Raw genomic sequence first — 20,478 nt, 5'->3', positions numbered from 1 at the left:
TGACACAAGTTGAAACTTTGGTGTTTAGCTGAGCAGTCTGAGAAACACATGAAAACTGTTTTTCATGGAATTTCACTTTTAACCTTTGCTTAAGCTGTCCACACACAGCTAGTGATCAACTGACTAGCTTGATACCACACCATAATCCTCAGCACACAGCACACCAACTGTTTGCTGGCCTGTTCCCAGATAGCACCATCTACATTAAAAATTGACTGTTAATGCTCGCATTATAGCTATCTCAGACACCAACCTGAGTTTTAACAGCCAGTGTTTTGGACAGCTAACACTTGCCAAAGTGAATACTGTGTTAAGTATTTCCATTTTCCCAATTATTCCACAGTGTGTTCCTCAAATACTCATTCACCTCGGGCTATTGTCTGCAGGTCATGTAGTCAGCTTTGCTGCAGTGCGCACTTAAACAAGTTGGACTGCTGTGTGCTGTTATTTATGATAGCCTCTGGTGAGAGCCAGAGCACAGCTCATCAGCCTCAGAGTGCTTCGCAGTTGATCTGCACGATTAGTCTGTCATCACAGGAGGCTGTATGTCTCCATGGTGAAAATGCGTGAGAATTATAAGTATCTTTTTATCCATTTGGTACAAGCCAGATTTTGCAGTTGTGCTTTCCCTTACCCACGTCATACGATGTGCTCTGCCTTTATATATTCGAAAAGCTTTAAATTTGCTGGTTAGTAAGTGCTTTAACCTCTGTATTACCTTTTACTATAAAATGTCCACTTAAAAAATGTCCCAGTAACACAAAAAATACAAAAAAGATTGCATTTGTCTTTAGTTCTTGATGATGTGATGGCCTTTGGGACCTGTGGTTGTGGATTTGTGAGCTTACCGGTTTTTTGTGTTTGTTTTTTGCAATGTGTAACCACTCCAGAGGCCAGTCTTTATTCTTTGTTCCTCTGCTGAACATAGCAGGTGGTGTATAAGAGTATAGCAGGTGCAGTTTTCACTACCCTAACAGACCTTTTTTGGCTTTTGTTTTAATTTGGTGGAAATCACTCTATCTGTCCTCTTCTCATTTCCTCCCTTCTCTCTCCCCCTCCTCCTTCTTCAGGTGTTATACCACCTGTTTGAGGAGTACGCAGGTGTTGGCACAGTGACAGTGATGGATGGTTTCCTGGGAATCATCTCCTTCCTGGTAGTTGCGGTGGGTGGTGTTCTAGTCGGAGCCATTTATGGAATCCTGGCCGCCTTCACTTCACGCTTCACCTCCCACACCCGAGTTATCGAGCCACTTTTTGTCTTTGTGTACAGCTACATGGCCTACCTGTCAGCTGAGATGTTCCACCTCTCTGGCATCATGGCGTAAGTTTGGGATTGAAGTTTTAGGACTGAAAATAATTTTCGTACCTGCGCAATCCCCAGAGAAATGACTGTATATACTGAATAATTACTGTGGTGATCCCCTGACCTTTCTTTAGCACCACCATGAGGCTAACATCTTTGGTTTAGGTGGGCTGCCAAGAAATTTTGTATATCCTTGCAGAGCCACTATTGTGGCTGTAGACTGCTAATCTTGCTAAATCAGATTTATTTCTTTCATCTGAACCAAACATTTCAAACAAACACTAATGAATTACCTGATTTTCTTAAGCTCTACAAACTGAAAATGAAGAATCCTACTATATCTTTCTTTTACACATGCAGCGTAAGCATTGAGTCCAGACATCTTAAAGCGTGTTAGAACATTGGCACCATGTATTTTGTAGCCATGTATGTAGGATCCCTAACATCGGTAGCACTGCTACATTTGTCTGCCCTGTGAGCCACTTCAAACGGGTTCAGCATTTAGAAATTGACTATCTACTTTATGTCTACTCTCTGGTATGTGTGAAATACTCCAGCTGTTTCAGGGACGTCCCTCTTGTATTGCGTATTTTTAATATATGGGTCTATGCGCAGTGATTGGATGACGTGTTCTATATGCAACCTTGCCACAGCAGGAAAAATCTATTTCAGTCTTCCCCCTATGACAGTAACTCAGCGGTGCATCTCCGTATAACCAGTGATATAATGAATTAAACTGATCTAAAGGCACCTAAACCAAGCCTGAATTTACCGGCACTCTAACATGCTCTGAGGTGTCGTTTCTCATCAGCTCCTCCAGCACATGTCAATTAATTTTCTGTTTAAGGTGCTGGCAGTTATTGATGCTGCAGACAGGAGGTGATGATATACTGAGTCGCCCCTCTGTGTCAGGGCCAAAGGATGTGTAGCTTCAAGGACATTCTCTTCCAAAGCCTGTGGCTGTCTCCTTACACCTCACATCAAAAACTGGATTTGTCGAGATGTTTTTTTAAACATATATATATACATTATCAGTTTAGAAAGGGGATATACAACTTACTGGTGTGAATCCCTTTCATTGTTTCCCTGTAGGCTTTAGAGCCAAGCTAATTATGGGAAGAGGAATGGGGACGGTGAATGTTGAGCAGCTGCTGTGGGTTATGGGGCATGGATGGCGTTCATTTCTGGCCTCCACGTTTTTCACATAGAAGCATTTCATGACACCAGAATGGAATAGAGAAGTGGTCACCAGGCAGGGGTGGAGATCATGTTTCCATAGTCAGTGTGAAACTCAAGCTGGGTAACTACAAAACTCTGATGTCACTGTTAGTGACAAGTAAAGTCAAACTAATTAGCTTCTCTCTGTAACATTCATAGATTCATCTTACTTGGCTTCATTTTGATACTATGTTCAATAATGTTTCATTTTGGATCTCCTCTACACGCACATGTCTTTGAACTGAGCAAACGTTTGCCTCTTGTCCCCCCAGGTTAATAGCATGCGGAGCAGTGATGCGACCTTATGTGGAGGCCAACATATCCCACAAGTCCCACACCACCATCAAGTACTTCCTGAAAATGTGGAGCAGCGTCAGTGAGACACTCATCTTCATCTTTCTGGGCGTGGCGACGGTGGACGGACCTCACTCCTGGAACTGGACCTTCGTCACCGTCACTGTCATTCTGTGTCTGGTGGCACGGGTTATAGGTCAGCTCTACTGCCGTTTTTCCTTTATTTGTTTCACCTGTGTACACTATTGCTGTATAAAACGACTGTCAATATGCAGCAGAGGGCATGTTCCTGCAGGATTTTTGCAAAAATGGTTGGCCTTTGTCGATTATTATCTTTGCATGAGAGAGTCCCTTTAGATTATCTCTCAAAGTGCTTTTGAACATGTCATTAACAAGGCGTAAATGCAAGTCAGAAAGCACAAAGGTGAAGTTGCACAGCATTTATTGCCAGAGGAGGTAAAAGTATTATAGTACACTTTGAAGGGAAGTTAATTTACACGGAAAGGATTTCTATGAGTGTAAAAATACATTGTTCTCAAAAAAGGGAACTGGGAACGCTGACAGGAGTAAATATTTCCACTATGTTTCATCAGACGGCTGTCGGCGTGTGAGGAAGTGCCTCCAAGGATTTCCATGTTGACTTTAAGCCGTCACAAGTCCTCCTGTTGATGATTTGTCATGCTAGAGTTATTAGTGTTGTTGGAATAAGAAAGCGAAAGAATGATGAGGTGTTCAGCCACGCCACGCTTAGTTCTCATCTTTAGTTCACATTTTTAGGAGCTGATGAGGCTTTGAGCAGACTTTCTAAACACAAATATGCTGTCTGTGACTGAGTCGTTGCAGTCGATAATCATGCAGCTCTTACTTGCATCACATGATACAAGATCTTGTGATGGAAAGCAGTTCAAGTTGCTGTGCAGTTAAAGGGACATTCTTGTGATTTTGACACGGTTTAAGTTGTTTGCTATAAATCTCTTTCACAGTACTGCTAGCATCTTTCCAAAGGGTATTTTGTTTTTCTTCCATCTGTTCATACATACATCTGCACATACGCATCATTCTCCTGAAAGCGATATCTCAGGAACGCTCAGAAGGAATTTCTTCAAATTTAGCACAAACGTTCACTGGCAGTCACAGATGAACTGATTAGAATTGGTTGTCTAAGGTCAAAAGTCAAGGTCACTGTGACAGCAACTGGTGACATTTATGCCAATGTCAGTGGCTGTGTGAAAGATGAGGAAAAGCACACTGAGAAAATCCTAAACATGTTACAGAAAGTATATCATGGCGACTTTCATCTACTATAAGTCTGTAACATTTACAGAAAATCACAAACAAATCCAACCTCAGTCTCTCATTACATTGTCCTTCGCAGGTGTGGTTGGTCTAACCTACGTGATCAACAAGTTCCGCATCGTCAAACTAACAACCAAGGACCAGTTCATTATAGCCTACGGTGGCCTGCGAGGTGCCATCGCCTTCTCCCTTGGCTTCCTGTTGAAGAGGGAGCACTTTCCCATGAGAGAGATGTTCCTTACCGCCATCATCACTGTTATCTTCTTCACTGTCTTTGTTCAGGTACAAGCACTCAGTTTATCCTGTTTTGGTCTAAACAGACTTTAGAAGGAGAAAATCTCTTGTTCCGCCTGGATTACTGTGTTGTAACCTTCTGCAAGCATTATCATGGGATGTTAGTGTGATCATAATCAATGCACAACAACAGTTTTTGGTAAAGTAAGGCCTATTTAAGCAAGAGATTCCTGCACTTTCACTCTTCATTTACAGTGAAAACATTCCAGGTTAGACAATCTTCATCCTCTTGTGCACTATTCAAAGTAAGAGACAGTGTGGATTTTAGTCATCACAAACTATATAGATTTGCAAAAAAAAAAAAGCTCCTTTTTGGTGGAGTGTATTTGCCTAATAAGTCTAGTTTCAATTTTCACTTCCATCAGTGTTTAAGTTCGTACTGACCAGTACACTAACAAACCCAGTCTGTCTCAGAGCAAACATGTTATTTGCAACGTTCAGTTAAATGGGTGAATCTTGTTCCCACTGGTCAGACTGAGGACTGAACATCAAAGGAACCCTCATGTATTTGTAGGAAAAGGTCAGTTTATTACTTTGCTTATAAAAAAAGGTCTTGTTGATGTCACATCAGATCCTCAGCCTCAAGTGGTCAGATTTTTCTCGATGTTTTTATCTTGAAGTAAGCAGCTCCAGATGGTTTAGGGAAATGCAATAACAGCTTCAGCTTTGAAGTACACAGACAGACAGACAGACAGGCAGGCAGGCAGGCAGGCAGGCAGGCAGGCAGGCAGGCAGGCAGGCAGGCGGCAGGCAGGCAGGCAGGCAGGCAGGCAGGCAGGCAGGCAGGCAGGCAGGCAGGCAGGCAGGCAGGCAGGCAGGCAGGCGAGCCAATTCATTCATGGAATGTGAACCCTATCTAAAAGGAATACATACATGGTTCATGTAGAGGCACATTCAAACTGAGTGAACCTCAAGATAACATACAAAAACAGTACAGGAAGGCAAAATGATGACAAACAGGCACTGAGTGCATAAATATATTGTGTGCGTCCATTTCAAGCACCACGTTGGAAAAACCAGTGTCTTCGTGAAACTGAAGAACTTTGGATATGAATTGAACCCAGAGTGGAGGCAGCTAAAATAAAACCTTGACACGACATGTTCTCTCCTTCACTGAGGCTAGATCAGAAACATGTTTTATTCATGCTGCTGGATCCAGCAGTGGCAGTGTGATGCAGACCAGGAGGGAGAGGGTAGAGGCCCTTTTCCCCTGCAATGTGGAGTCAGTTAAAAGTCTGACTCTGTGAGGGAGAATGGGATGGAGTGTGTGTTTTAATGGATGTCATTTCCTTTCTTGTGGGTGCTTAATTGTGATATGATTGTCCTGATTAACTACAGTATAACCAGTTAAGATTTTACTTTTCTGGATTGCCTGTAGATTGATTGGCTAGATGAATGTCTTCGGTTTCAGAATTTTCATCTGAGTAGCATAATGTCATTTTATGTCTTATCCAGCCCTCATTTTGTATTTCTGTATTTATGAGGACCAAACACACAGCCACACTCTGGAAAGATGAGGATTCATTGTCAATTGAACTGAGGTTGCTGGTCTTCACTTCTTTAAGAGGATGGATTTGTGGGACTCAAACACTCAGTATGAACATGAAACATTAACTTTCCCAATGTTTAGGGTGAAGACATGCATGTAGTCATTGAATATCCGAGTGTCATGTTTTGTGTGTTTGAGTGGATGTGATAGAAGAGTAGGTTCCTTTGCATTCATGCCTGGTCGCAGGACTGGGTACGATTAAAGAGCATGAATCTTCTGTTATCCACTTTAGGCTATTACAGTTAACCAGATGGCCTGCTTAATCTCTTTAAGAGGCAGAATGATACCTTTGAGCTTTTAGGTGCAGACAGGCACGAGCACACACACACACACACACACACACACACACTCACACACTCCTGGTTATAATCCGACAGTAGCCAAACATCAGACTGATGTTTGATTTTGCATTCCAGGAGCCATTCTGTTGTGTTTTTCTTAATCCTGTTGGTAACTGACTGAAATAGACCGCAATGAGTTAAAGACACATTTTCAGCCATTTTAAATGAAGTAAAAAAAAAGAAGACGACTCCTTGAATTGTTTGCTTATCAGCGTGAGATGAGTGTTTAGTAGCCCTGCTTTACACCTGCTTTATACACAGGAACAAACACAGTGTGTACACACGGTTTAAGTGGTTCAGTAGTTGATGTATGCACTCAGCAGTTGTGTTTATGATCAAAGGTCACAGATTATAACCGCAGTGATAATTTTAGCAGTTCGGGATTTCTCATCAGCTGAATGTGATGTGTTGCCTTACTTACCCCTTACCCACTTGTGTGCTTCAAAGAAAGTCTGTGCAGGGAACAGATATTGTTTTGAATTGCTGATGATGAGAAGGATGTCATTGTCTCTGTCATAATTAGACGTCGATTTGCACGTTTGCTAAAAATGTTGATTTTTTCAAGCAGGAATCTGTAATGCTGTCACCCTCTAAAGATTGAGATTTGCAACAACAACAGGGTTGTTGTGAAAGGGCATGTGAAGGTCTGCTGTGTTTGTTTATCAGCACTTTTGGACTTTTTGCCAGATAGTGAAGTGTGATACGACCGAGCTTACTGTACGCTTGACTTCAGTGAATGAAACTGCAAGCCTCTTTTTTTAAGCTATCTTTAATGGCGGTAGAAATAGAGCTGCTGTTCCACATTACTACATTACACACTGAAAGATTGTAAAACACGAGAGACACCAGCTTTAAAGCACTTATGCAAAACCACATGCAACCTTCTCATTTCACTCTTGCTTAGAGCGGTTGATAAGAGCCTCAGTCTGTCTTGAGCTAAGGTCAGGAGGTGTTACCGTGAATAATGTCTTGTTCTTCCCGTCCTTCTTGCAGGGCATGACCATCAAACCCCTGGTGGAGTTGCTGGCAGTGAAGAAGAAGCAGGAGGCCAAGCGCACGATTAATGAGGAAATCCACACCCAGGTACGACTTTTCCCCTTCAACCGTCCTCAGCCTTCATGCTCAGAATCTGATTTCTTGATAGGTTCATGCATATTAATGATCCAGAGCTTTTTGGTATGCAGTCGATAAATGAAATGTCAAAATGGTTTGAAATGTTTTGAACCACTGGTCATCTTCAGTGTGAATGAATGTGATGCATTTAAAAATGCTCATGAATTTATCAGTTTCCTCTTTTACAGCTACCTTGTTGAGCCATAGCAGTGCATTCTCACTTCCTGCCACGTTCATGTATTCACACACTGGCAGAAATGCCAATAATAGAAATAAAAGGGACTGAGAAATGCACAGCGTTTGCACAAATCATTACATGTTCATACTGAATTTACAGTCATTTCAGTTGTACTTGTATAAAAATTGACATCCTTTTCCATCAAATTTTGATTGCTGCTTCCACCTACTGGCTGTGTGGTGGTACTTCATCTCAGTAATTGAACTGTACAGTGTGGTGGTGCAGCAGTCAACGTCCATCCAAACGAAGGATGATTGAATGATTTTTACTCTGTAAAATGTAACTTGAACACTCTCTCTCTATCCCTCTCTCTCTATGACACACACACACACACACACACACACACACACACACACACACACACACACACACACACACACACACACAGAGGTTTCCAGTTTCCAGTTTAAACACACCCATGACTGACCACCATGGTCCACAATTCCTGAGTGTTTTATAGCTTCTAATACAGCTCAGATAAGTACATACATGCGCCCACCCACACACACACACACACACACACACATACACACACACACAGCCTGTCTGTGCCTTCGCGGTAAGTGACCAGCGCTCAGGGCTAGAAGAGGGGGCTGTCCTAATGGCTTCTCCGCCTCTGTAAAACACCACAGATTAGAGTTAACAGAGCTGGCTGAGGATACAGTCATAGCTACAAAGAACAAATAGAGTGCTCCCCATTTATTTATTTATTTTGGTAAGCGGTGAGGAGGCATACATATTCCACCTGTTACACACATGCTGCAGATCCTTAAGTGATTTTACTGATGTTATTTATAATTTAGTGGAAATTGCATGACGTCAGATTTGTACAATGAAAAGTTTTTGCCCCTTCATGCTTAGCACAGTCACTTATATACACATATAACTATAAATGTATACACCCAGAAAGTAGTAGTAAACATCCATGTCATTCATTTATGGTGGAGTGTGGGGGATGACTTGAGTCTCACAGCTTGAGGAGAGAAGCTGCTCTGTAGTCTGGTGGTACGACAGTGGATGCTTCTTTATTGCTTGCCAGACGGTAGCAGCGTGAACAGGCTGTGGCTGGGCTGGCTTTTGTCTTTTATTATCCTTTGGGCTCCATGCAAGCACCTCACTGCTGTCACTGATGCTCAGTGGATGGGCACAAATGATTTCCATGGCGATCGTAATCACCCGCCGCAGAGTTGTTGCTCACAATGACAATGGAATCACGATACAGGTGATATACTACTATATGTGCTACATACAAATGAGGTCCATTACAGTCCTGTATGGATCATAATAGTTGTGCGACTGAACAGGAAAACATACCCTCAACTTTTAAGATCTTTTTTCAGAAATTAGCATTAATCCTGTATTTGTTTAATGGAGGATTTTTGGATTTGCATACTTTAATAGTTGGGTTAAAATGAAATGATTTGTAAATGGAATGAGCCTGAGCCCTTTTTAGCACACATACAGCAGCATGTAAACCTGTGCCATTATGTAAATGACATTCAGATGTACAAGAGACTGGTGAAAGGAGAAGCTGCAGAGTCAAGATGTCTGTAGTAAAATAAGAATTCATCTTTGACCCAGTATCAGTATAACCAGAGGAGAATGTGTCATAATCTATTGCTGTCATGTCTCCTTTCCTTCCTGATCCTCTACCATTAACACTCTACAGAAACCTTTCATTCTGTCGCTGCTTTTTAAAATTAGACTCTTCACCCCCGCCCCCGCAGCGCTGGGCAGTCTTTCTATAAGTCAGTCAAAGCAGACATAAATTCTGTGGTTCGCTTAATGGCGTGTTCCCATAGCAACACTGCCCGTCAGACTGTCATCTGCAGGCTGAGAACACCAGGGCACCCCGCGGCCGGCTGCAATCTGAAGTCCGTCAGTACATTTCTCTGGTTCTGTCAGCCAGTGTGCTGCCACTGTTAACTAAGCAGCGTCCAGTCAGTCACCTGGCTGCTGCCGCTGCTGGTTTCCTCTCATGCCCATCATTTTACAGCTTGTCACCTGCTGCTGTTGTTGATTATGATGTCGGTAGTTTTACCTGAGAGCAGTTTTTACTGTGAGGAATGGTAACTGCGGTGAAGCGAAAAGGTACAAGATGCAGCTGAGGAATGTCTGGTGCCAGATGATTACTGTTGTTAATGATAAGTGAGAGGTTACACACAAAAACAAATTCACATTTTGCCTCCCAAGTGGTGCGTTGTATCGACATCAGAAGAACAGCAAGTGTTGCAAACATCAAAGAAATAAGCAACAGTTACATTTCTCTAAATGATGTTGTGCTACAGCAGCGGGGTCCTCGAAAGTCATGCATATTAGATATAGGTTTGTTCACAGGCAGATTACTTTTTTATAACGTGCTAACTCTGTTTCATAATGGATGAAAATACTCGACGGAGGAGGCCGAGGGCCAGGCTGAGAGTCTGATTCACTAAAGTCTTTTTTAAAACTCTTTTTATCCACAGTTCCTGGACCACCTTCTGACAGGGATTGAAGACATTTGTGGACACTATGGACACCATCACTGGAAAGACAAGTATGGATGTGACAGTGATCTGACATTAACATTTGTTATCACTAGACAATGGGCAGCATTATTTCATTACTAATAAACCATTTAACAGTTTTTTCCAGTTACTTTGCCCCTCATGTCAGCACTCTCCCAGCGCTCTCTATCCTGCTCTTACCCCCATGTCTGTCTTTTGTCCCTGGACTCTCTTTCCATCTGTTATTCCTTTCCTCCTCCCAGACTGAACCGCTTCAACAAGAAGTATGTGAAGAAGTGCCTGATTGCAGGCGAACGCTCCAAGGAGCCACAGCTCATCGCCTTCTACCACAAGATGGAGATGAAACAGGCCATTGAGCTGGTGGAGAGTGGAGGGGGAGTCAAGCTGCCTTCTGCGGTGCCTTCCACTGTTTCCATGCAGTAAGTACTCAGTCTCCACTGGCTCAGCATAGCAGACAGTCCACATTTAAGGCCTTCAACCTGAAATAACAGGCAGCGGAAACAAGTTGTGAACACAACATTGACATATTATCACCCAGACCCCATGAACCGCAGCGCTTTCTATCCAAGCTCTAAATGGAGCACAAGTAGCAGTTTCATTTTCATGCATAGTTTCACATAAGCTGCAGTACTCTTATAGTCTGTCATGTCATGAGGATATGATGATGGCTTTAGTGACTTCCTAAGATTAGTTTCTTTTTTTATCATTCATTAGTCTGAAAATCTCTTTTTTGAAGAAGATAGCACAGCATTACATCGTTTGCCAGTTTGCTTGTATGTGTAACCTAAAAAAAAAACAACCACTGTAAACAGCTACACAGACCTCATTAATTTCACATCTGCAGTGCTGCCGAGCTGCTAAATTTAGCCTTGGTAGGTCTTAATATCCAGTGTAAGAGAGTGAGTCCTTCTGTACTAAATGTAAGTAAAAGCTGGGGACTGGTGGGGATCCTCAATGCTCACACTTAGTTTGTGTAAATGGCACTTTCTTTTTTCACTTTACTGCCCTTAAATCAAGCATAGACAAGAACAGACCTGAACAGGTCACTTTCTTTATTAATGTTGAGTATCACAGAATCAGCTAATGTCAGCTCTGACATTTCCTGGTTACCCATTTTCCAGGTCTCTATGCTAGCCACGTTAGCTGTTCATTCACAGGAGCTGTAACTACCAGCAAAAACTGTTCAAAAACTGTCACCTGATGGTTAGACACCAGGAGGAAATAATAAAGGGAAATGGGATATTCAGTGGTTTGATTATTATCACAACAGATTGTCATGTGTTTGGATGAAAGCAACTTTTTCTTGCATATTTCTCAGGAACATCCAGCCCAAGAAGCCTCCTCCTGCCAAGCCTGTAGAGAGAGCTCTGCCCCAGCTGCCTAAAGGCCGAGAGGAGGAGATCAGGAAGATCCTCAGGAGTAACCTCCAGAAAACACGGCAGAGGGTGACACTCCTATATGAATAACTGGAAGCATTATAACATGTGCATTTCTTATTGAACAGCCCTACTGTGTTACAGTTTGTTACAGAGTTAGAATCAAATAGTACATCAACTCATGCATTAAAGCTGCAGTAGGTAAGATGGAGAAGAGAGCAGACTTAGCCTGAAAATTTGAACCAACACAAGTTCCACATCACTTCCCCTCCCTCACCGCTCCGGCGTCTGCGCGCCCGCCGTGACAACCAGTAACGCTAGCCTTAGCATCGGAAACAAGCTAACTCTGCCCAGCCGCTACATCACAGTCGCTAACATACCATACATGCTGTGGAGTGTTACCGTAACACTTACCATATTAGCTTTATGGTTATTTGTTGTCTTAGCCATATATGCTGTTGTTGGCAGCGTCAGTATGGGCATTTTCTCCTTTGCGGGTGGCTGTTGCTCCACCATAGCTTTCACTAGCCTCCTGACGCCGCTCACAGAGCTGTTGAACTGAGCGGCAGCCAGCAGCATGAGCAGAGGTAGGGGCGGTTCACAGCGTGTGTGAGTAGTGATTGACAGATGTCAGACACTCCCTCAGACGCTCCTGATTCTTGCAAATCGCAGTAGGAGCAGTAGGTGGGACCAATGGAGCTGGGGGTTTTTCACAGATTACATGTTTCATGTACTGCTGTCTGGGCATAGAGACAGTTTTAGCAAATATGGCAAAACAATACTTTTATACAAGTTACTTACTGCAGCTTTAAGTGTTACTGACTTTAATTTGTAGGGACACAGAAAAACACTGCATTGATTAACACAGGTTAATAGGTGATGGCTCTCTTGGGGCAGTGGATGAGCAACAACATCACTGAAGGAGTCCAGCATCTTTTTCTTCTACCCGTCTTTGTGTTTGTAGTCTTTCATCTGCAAGTCTTTGAGATAATCAAAAGCAAACAGTGCAAAAGCCTTCTTTTTGACTTTCATCTTTTCCTTTTCAGCTGCGCTCCTACAACAGACATACTCTGGTGGCTGATCCGTACGAGGATGGCTTCGGTGACTTGCTTATGAAGAAGCAAAAGATGATTGAGCTGGAGAAGAAGGTACGATTGGCTCAGCGAGGGCAGCGCCTCTTGAATGAAGAATCAGCCCGAGCCAGCTGTCTGCTTTGTCAGATGTTATTGACATGATTGAACAAAAAACAGGTTTTGTTGATTAGTCAGCGCTGAATAAGACATTTCGTAATACCATAGCAGTGTGCCCCAGAGACTGTTGTGCAATCTGGTGTATAAGAAAGTAGAAGTTATACTGCAGGAAGCAGCTCGTGATAAATCCAGAGAAGGACGGTCAACTCCAAAAACTGACAGATGAAGATCAGCTCTTCTAATTTCATTCCAGGCCTCCAGCAGTTAAATGATTCAGCCAAAATTATGATTTGTGCTCTAATTAGAGTCCACCTTCAGTCTCCTAAATTAATTTTCTCGACACAAACGGGGGGCTGATTCATTTGCTCGATTGAGTGGCCCTTCCACAGACTTCCATTTCATCAGTCTGTAATTACATAATCAAAAGAGACTCTTGTTTTGGGTAAATCGAATGTACTAGAAGCTGTTGCAGACTCGACAGGATTCCTGCTAACAAAGCAACACATCATTTTAATGAAGTTTCTCTAAGATACTGATCAATGCTGAGTTACTGACTGATTTTAGCTGAGCTTCAGTTGTTTCTGAAACAATTCAATGAGGCACAGTGTGTATTTTTTGTCATTTTTCTGTCATTTAAGCTTTACACATTAAAGCCGAGAGAAATCAGATAAACACACAAAACATACTGATCCAGAATATTTCTAAATGTAGAAACATGAACAAAATATTTCTGAACATTCCATCAGTAATTTCAACTATCCACTATAATTTTTTTAGTTTTTGAGATACGCTGAGAAATGAAAGGAGTGCAAAGATGTTTTGATAGATTCATCCACACTCGAAATATGTCCCCTGTGCTGACATATTGTTGTTTATTGTGATGTCATTTCTTGGAGTATCTTTAAATTCTTTAGATCTTTAAAGTCTTCGCAACCTAAGATGAAAGGTTATATAAGTTAATAAACCATAATAATTGATGAAAGTATTGAAATTGTGTCACCGTGTTTTGCACTGAACATAAAGTAGCATAATGACATCAGCACATGTGTACAATGTGATGACTCAAGCAATTATGGTTCTTATTTTACATCGATTAAAAATAGGATCAGGCAAACAATGGTCTCCTGCAGGGGGGCCACCGGTGGGAGGTCTGTTTTCATGAGGTTAATGACTGTGGATGTTTCCAAAAGTTGCATTGTATAACTGTTTTTCTTACATTCAGATGGTTAAATCATCCCATAAACAAACAATATCCCTGTGTTTTCCTAGATAAAAGACATGAGTAACTACCTGACGGTGCCTGCTGCTCCTCCTGACTCCCCGACCATGTGTAGAGCCAGACTGGCCTCAGGTAAACACATCCATCTTGGCCACAGCCAAATGCAAACACTCAATAGCTACCGCCATTCCACTGAAAGGTACAACGGGAAGCAGTAGAAAATTCGCCATGTCACTGATGGCGCTAACAGGGATCAGACATATTTTGTTAGGCTCACAAGACAGCTTTCACCAAACAATAAAGAGACTGTAGAAAGCACTGCTATTCACAGCTGCAGCAGTAGATATTTCCCCACTGATGGAAAATATACGTTTGCAAACCAGTGTGTGGTTTCATTTTAGGCAGAGAAACTGATTTCAAACCCGCTCAGCAGCAGAAAGGGAACACAGTCTGTCCAGGTATGTAGTGAGTGTAGAGAAGATTCATTTTGAGTTGTGATAACCCAGCAGCAATCCTAACATGCATGCGTCCGTTATGTTGCTTGTTAACATTGATTATTCATCACTAATGAGGGGATCTCATGACATGATTGACAAGGTCAAATTCAGATTATTATAGCCAAGGAACTGATTAGAGTCAAGCATGATACACATATGTTGAAATTTAAGCCTGCGGTTTTCATGTAGGTTTTAGATAAAAGTGGAGTCATTCCAGCATGTGTTGCATTATGAATAATTTTTGCCTTATTTTTGTTGTGATGTAAAATATTTGGAAAGGTCTTGAAGCCTGCTGTTGTTGAGCTTGTACAGTGACTGTACTTGTAGCTTTGTTGACCTTAATATTTGTTGATCACTTTCTTCTCCCCTTGTACATCATATGTTCATGCACGCTGAAGGAATGCCTGACTGATGTTTGATCCCTATTTAAAGCTAATTCCTTGATATTGTACCCTTGTCCTGCCTGTAGACCCCCAAGCCTACAGCATGAAGCCAGTGTCAGACAGTGTGCCAACCATCCAGGTAGACCTTGCCTCTCCTCAATCTCCAGACTCTGTCAACCTGATGGATGAGTTCAGACAGGCGGGCCAGCAGCAGCAGGAGGGGGAGGAACAGGGCCTGATGATGAAGCCTCCCTCTGCGCAGAGTGGACCTAACAAGCCAGGTGAGGCAGATGGATCCAGAGAACAGCAGAAGCTGATGAGGTGCCTGAGCGACCCGGGTCCCAGCGCAGACGAGGACGAGGATGAACCCTTCCTGCCTTGATATGGCAGACTGGATGTGGAGGGGTCAGACTGTGTCCCACCTTCACTGGTTAGATGAGAGAGGGCTGCTTCACTGCTCTGCTCTAAATTATTTTCTTGGTTCAGAAACCAAACAAGCCAAAACTGCTAATGTTGTACAGACCAGGAAGAGAAAGCAAAAGAAGAAAAGAGGGAAAGAGGAGGAAAAAAAAAAACATTAGTTTGTTATTGTCATTACTTCTTTTTTTTTTTAGACAGGATTGGAACAGCAGCCGCTGCTCTCTGAGAGATGATGGAGTTAATGATTGATAGTCTGAGACATTCAGGAGAGAACTATGCATTACCAAAGGTTTGGACTGTTTCAGTGTCAGACAATGTCATTTCTACTGTCACACATCTTTCTCAATGATTACACAGTTGCTTTTTTTTCTGTTTGTTCATGATTTTTGTCTTAAAGCTACATTCTTTGAGACATGCTGGGCCTCTAATCCTAAATGTAATCAACAAAGCAAACTACTTCAATCCGGTTTTCACTTTCAAACATTGAGTTTAAGCCGTTTGATTTAATCCAGTATCTCACTGAAACCTTCTTTCATTCTGTCACTTGAAATTGCTGGATATTCAAACATTTAGAGTGTAGCTAGTTTAAGATATTTGGCCTTATTTTATGTCAAACCCTTTCTCTTGGTGCAGTTTTACCTTTATTGTGTTTAAAAAGGTATTTTAATTTCAGGGTTACGCATGTCTGTTTGCAATCAGTTTGTTACAGTGTTCGTGGGATGTGGGTTGAAAGCTGGATGCATTTAGTCACTGTGTAAAAGAACCAAAGTTCTTTACAGTCATGCATACCTTGTCCTATGGCTGTGGAGGGAGTTACCGTGTTTCCTCAAATAGTGACCGGGACCCTTACTTACCTCAACTGCAGAAGGTACGAGGCCTTAAATTGAAGCAGGCTTGTATTAGAGACAGGCCTTTATTCCCTCTGTTTGCTAAGTATAATTGCTCATATTTTACTATGAAGCCCCATCTGTTCTGTCTTTGCATCACGCTGTTAATACAAACTCAACACTTCCTGGATCTGTTTCAAATTAAAAGCCCTCTAGTGTTTCAGTGGGCAGAAACCCCTCATTTCTTAAAAAGGCTTTTATTGTGAAACATTTGCAGGAACTTGTTAAAGAATACTCATTGACTGGAAAGGTTCCCATGCAGCACTTCCATCTTGTGGTGCCTGTATGTTACTACAAAATACGACAAAGTCACCTCCAGTGACTGAAACTGGGACAACACTTTAGATGAGTCAAGCAGAACTATTATATTTTAGACTTTATGAAAGCAATGAAAATATATGTTATTTTTAGTTGGCATGCACATAAAATGATAGTCACCGGGTGTGTTTGTTTTTTCATCGGCTGATATTTTAGCAGGGCCTTTTATTTGTTTGTGTTGACCACGCCCCCTGCCAATATTCAAAACCTGGCTTTTCTTTGACTGCCAGTCGTTATTGGAGGAAATGCGGTATGTGAAATCCCTCGCTGTGGTGTAAAGAAGTTTTGACCTACAGTACAAATACAGAGTAAAGCTGAGCGAAGGGGAGGCTTGTGAGGCAGATGGTGATGCAGCACAGATGTTTTGATGTCAGTGATTATGCTTGAATCCCCATCCAAGTCTTCTGAAAAGAAATCACACTTTGTCATGTCACATTTCTGTGTATATGTTTTATGTTTTACCTCAATTTTAGAACCCCCTTTAAAACTCACTCAAGTAGGGGTTGAGTTGTTAGAGTAAATATATCTCTCTATATGTATACAGTATATATTAATGTAATTAACAAGTGCCCATCTGAGTCACCGTCACACTCCTCATCACATGAGCTGATTGTAACATACCAAAATAATCAGTGATCACTTTCTTGTACATGCCTATTTGCATTCTTCAGTTTTTGTTTTTTTTACTGTTATCAGTTTTTGTCCGACATCACTGTTTAGCTGATTACAGGACACAGCAAGTGGAGGTTAGTTTGTACAGGAGTCCATCTGCACCTCTTAACCTTCTTGAAATCTAAGACTGTAAGCATGTCATGGCAAAAAAAATCGAACTCTATGCAGTATAGATGTGTAAAATATGTAAATGAATTATAATATCCTATATTTATGAATACCCTTTAAAACTGAAGTCTTGTAATCTTGTTAACATGAACCACATTGAAACAAACCACTGCAGAAGTCAAACGCTAAAATCAAACATGGGCATTAAAAGAAATGGTCACAAAAAAAAGTTTTTTGCACATCTGGGCAAGACTTAAAAGTTCACTGCAGGCACGAAAAAACAATCTAGTGTTTTGTTGTTACTGTAAGTCGTTCTCTGCTGTACTGTATACAGTGTGTAGGATAGCCAGTGTAAAATATATTGCACGTCTTTTTTACACGGCCGCTCAGTGAACGGGAATATGACATAAATGGAGATTTGCTGATTCAAATCCATCTGGACATCTTAATAATAATCGCACCTTGTTGTTAGTGTTTTTTCAACGGAACAGCTAAGAGCTGCAGCCAATGGCTGGATTGTAAACCCACTATTATCCCTGTCAGAGTGTACTTTCTGCATACAGGCCTTCCAAAGAACAGTCCTTCTGAAGTAGGCCGAGTGATTTACGGTTCCAGTTCTTGGCTGTTTTCTAGGTGTCCGTGACCTTCCTGATCCTCTTACATCCAGAAGGCTCACATTACAGCTGAGGCGAACTAGCAGAAGAACTTGACAGGCTCATTCATTTTCCTCAACTCTTCTTCTCTTAAGCAACTAGAAATGGATTTCTATGGTTATTGTAGCGACAGTAAGAGGATGTACTGTGAGTGCACATATGCGCTCATGTAAATCCGGGTGTATAGACATGTAAATGTGACCATACTTGCACTACTCTCAAGCACTCACCAATTTCTGAAAGGATCATTACAGCAGAGAGGTCAAACCACGAAGCATCTCATTTTCCTGTCTCCGCCAAATTGAATTTACTTTCTGAAATGTCGGCATGCGTGATGGAGTGTCGGCGTGGAGACGTGTGCTGAAAATGTCAACAAGGACGAGGTCAAATAGAGAGGGGCTGTTCAAACCCAGAATTGACAAGCCAAACGACATGCTGCACTTTTACCTATCCTCAGATCCTCCTTTTATGGTTGCGTAAAGGATATGAACATGCAGCATTGAACTTATGAAATTCTAAAATGGTTTTTAAACTGCCACCACAGAAGCCCTGAGAGCTGTTTCTCTCCGCCTGTGAACAGCCGCCTAATGTTTTTGCCGTCGAGACTATTTCTCTATCATCCTCCCAGATGCTGTTTGATTTGACTTCCATTTAGCGGCGGTTTGTCACTGTCTTCACCCTCAGCAGCTCTGCGGAGACTGATAAGTAGGTTTCAAGAAGGTTGCAGCAAGTAATGCATTTCTTAATGTACTCCACGTTGTGAATACGTGGAACTGTGTGAATGCAAAGCAGGTTGTCTCACGCAGAGAGTGTGCATCATTCTCTGTATAGATGTTGTGTGTTTCATATCAAAACTCATACACCAAAAACTTAGTGATGTGATCAAATAGAGGAAAGCCAAAAGAAAAAATGGATTTAAATTCATACAATCCTCCAAACTGCAGATCCCTGATTACTTCACATTACTCCAAAAGAAAACAAAAAGCTATTTTCATACTTTTCCTTTTCATACCAAATGCAGCTTTTGGGGCAAACATTCTCTTTGGAGGGAAATGTTTGGTGCAGAAAACCTTAATCTGAAGCCATACAGCCTACAGAAGAACCTATTTCATTATATTCACACATTGTAATGTGTGCATGCATCATGTCTGCCTTTGTTTTGCACAAAGCAATCAAACCTTTACATTTAAATCACTTGTGTCTTCAAATGAATGCGTGCTGTTATTTTAGTCTTTTGTCCACAGTGCTGAATTGTTTGAAGTGGCGGCGGTTGTTTTCATGGAATATGTTGGACTGAATTATAATGTCAGCACTGTTGCCTCACCAGCAGTCACATCAGCTTTAAGGTTTTTTTTCTTTGCATCTCTTTGCTTTTTAAAAATCATGTGCTTTATTGCTGAAATGCTTTTATTTTGCCTTTACAGGGAAATCTAATTCCCTTGCTTTTATTGTCAAGTGCTTTATCAGGATTCATGTGCATTGCATCATGTGCTTTACAGAAGGTTTTAATCTTCACTGTGGGGTTTTTTCATCTCATGTTTACCTTTAACCTCACTCCAAAGTCCATTTGTCACTCAAACTTTAAACTTCAGGTCTGAGTAGAACGAGACTGAATTTACAGCTATAAATGATAATCAGTACAGTTTATAAGCTTTACACTCAAATTCCGTGCTTTGAAAGTTAGTTTGTTCCAGTCGTGAGATGAAGGCATCAATTATAATCAGACTCTACTTTAAGGCCGCATTGGGGTTTTTGCATGTTTTAGATTTTTTGTTTGAGTTGTTTTTCCCTGGTATCCAGGCAGCCATTAGTTTCCATTCATTCACTGGAGCGTAACACCATCTTATATCTTAAAACATTATAAACATGAACACAGAAACAGCTGTGGCCACAGTATCTGTTTCCTGTGTCCATGCCGGCCTGAAGGAAACCATCCTAAAGGATTTTCAGTTGAAGCGATGGAGGACAAAATAAACAGTCCACGGGATTCTTAATTTTAGCTGAAGATAAAATGAAGTTTAAGTCTTTTTAGGATAAAATGTCCCCTTTGTGTTTCTGTCCCTCCACTGCAGCTCGATGATGAAAAGCTCTGATGAAATTTTAGTGTAACTGTAAGTGGGAAAATACCTTCTCTTTATTTGTTGAACTCAGACTGCTGAAGCCTCGTATTAACTGCTGTGGCAGTGCATAAAACGAGGACTTTGCTTTTGTCCCCGTCACTTCCACTGAAATGGCTTTAAGACGGGATCTTTTAAGGGTCAGTATGAACAGGAGGAACAATTACAGCAACCTTTTCAATATATCCTTAAAACTGCAACAGTGAAATGAATGGAAATAAATGGTTACCAGTGAAGACGGAGAAACAGACACAAAATCCTTGACACTAAAGGTGCTTTGAAAATCTATTAGCACTATTTGCTAAATGATTTGTACTACATGGGCTAAAATATGCAAAAACAACTGGCATGTTCCTTTAAGTACTGTAAGCTTTGACCAGCCGAGCAGTGCGAGCTGGACGAGGCCAGACACTGCGGATGAACATTAGGCACATACTGTGCAGTTATAAAGGCAGTAATCAAACAATGACGCACACGTGCACGTC

At 41.6% G+C, this 20,478-nt stretch overlaps 1 protein-coding gene across 2 annotated transcripts in view; it reads left to right on the top strand.

The window, feature by feature from the left end:
- Positions 1 to 19,977, top strand: part of slc9a1a (solute carrier family 9 member A1a) — a 32,743-nt gene extending 12,766 nt beyond the window's left edge. The window contains exons 3-13 of one of the 2 annotated variants that reach the window (XM_070965749.1): positions 1,071 to 1,321; positions 2,794 to 3,011; positions 4,191 to 4,393; positions 7,289 to 7,378; positions 10,112 to 10,182; positions 10,396 to 10,572; positions 11,472 to 11,598; positions 12,576 to 12,677; positions 13,989 to 14,070; positions 14,340 to 14,396; positions 14,905 to 19,977. In XM_070965749.1, coding sequence (XP_070821850.1) covers positions 1,071 to 1,321; positions 2,794 to 3,011; positions 4,191 to 4,393; positions 7,289 to 7,378; positions 10,112 to 10,182; positions 10,396 to 10,572; positions 11,472 to 11,598; positions 12,576 to 12,677; positions 13,989 to 14,070; positions 14,340 to 14,396; positions 14,905 to 15,200 — 1,674 coding nt within the window. In that variant the 3' untranslated portion in view covers positions 15,201 to 19,977. The remainder of the gene's footprint in view (positions 1 to 1,070; positions 1,322 to 2,793; positions 3,012 to 4,190; positions 4,394 to 7,288; positions 7,379 to 10,111; positions 10,183 to 10,395; positions 10,573 to 11,471; positions 11,599 to 12,575; positions 12,678 to 13,988; positions 14,071 to 14,339; positions 14,397 to 14,904) is intronic. The other variant, XM_070965750.1, reaches the window with a different exon arrangement.
- Positions 19,978 to 20,478: the final 501 nt, after the last annotated feature.

The sequence above is a fragment of the Chaetodon trifascialis genome, chromosome 7 (genome assembly GCF_039877785.1).
Source record: "Chaetodon trifascialis isolate fChaTrf1 chromosome 7, fChaTrf1.hap1, whole genome shotgun sequence".
NCBI classification, from domain to species: Eukaryota; Metazoa; Chordata; class Actinopteri; order Chaetodontiformes; family Chaetodontidae; genus Chaetodon; species Chaetodon trifascialis.
Note: the sequence above shows the minus strand (reverse complement) of the source record. Positions and strands in the feature narration are given on the sequence as shown.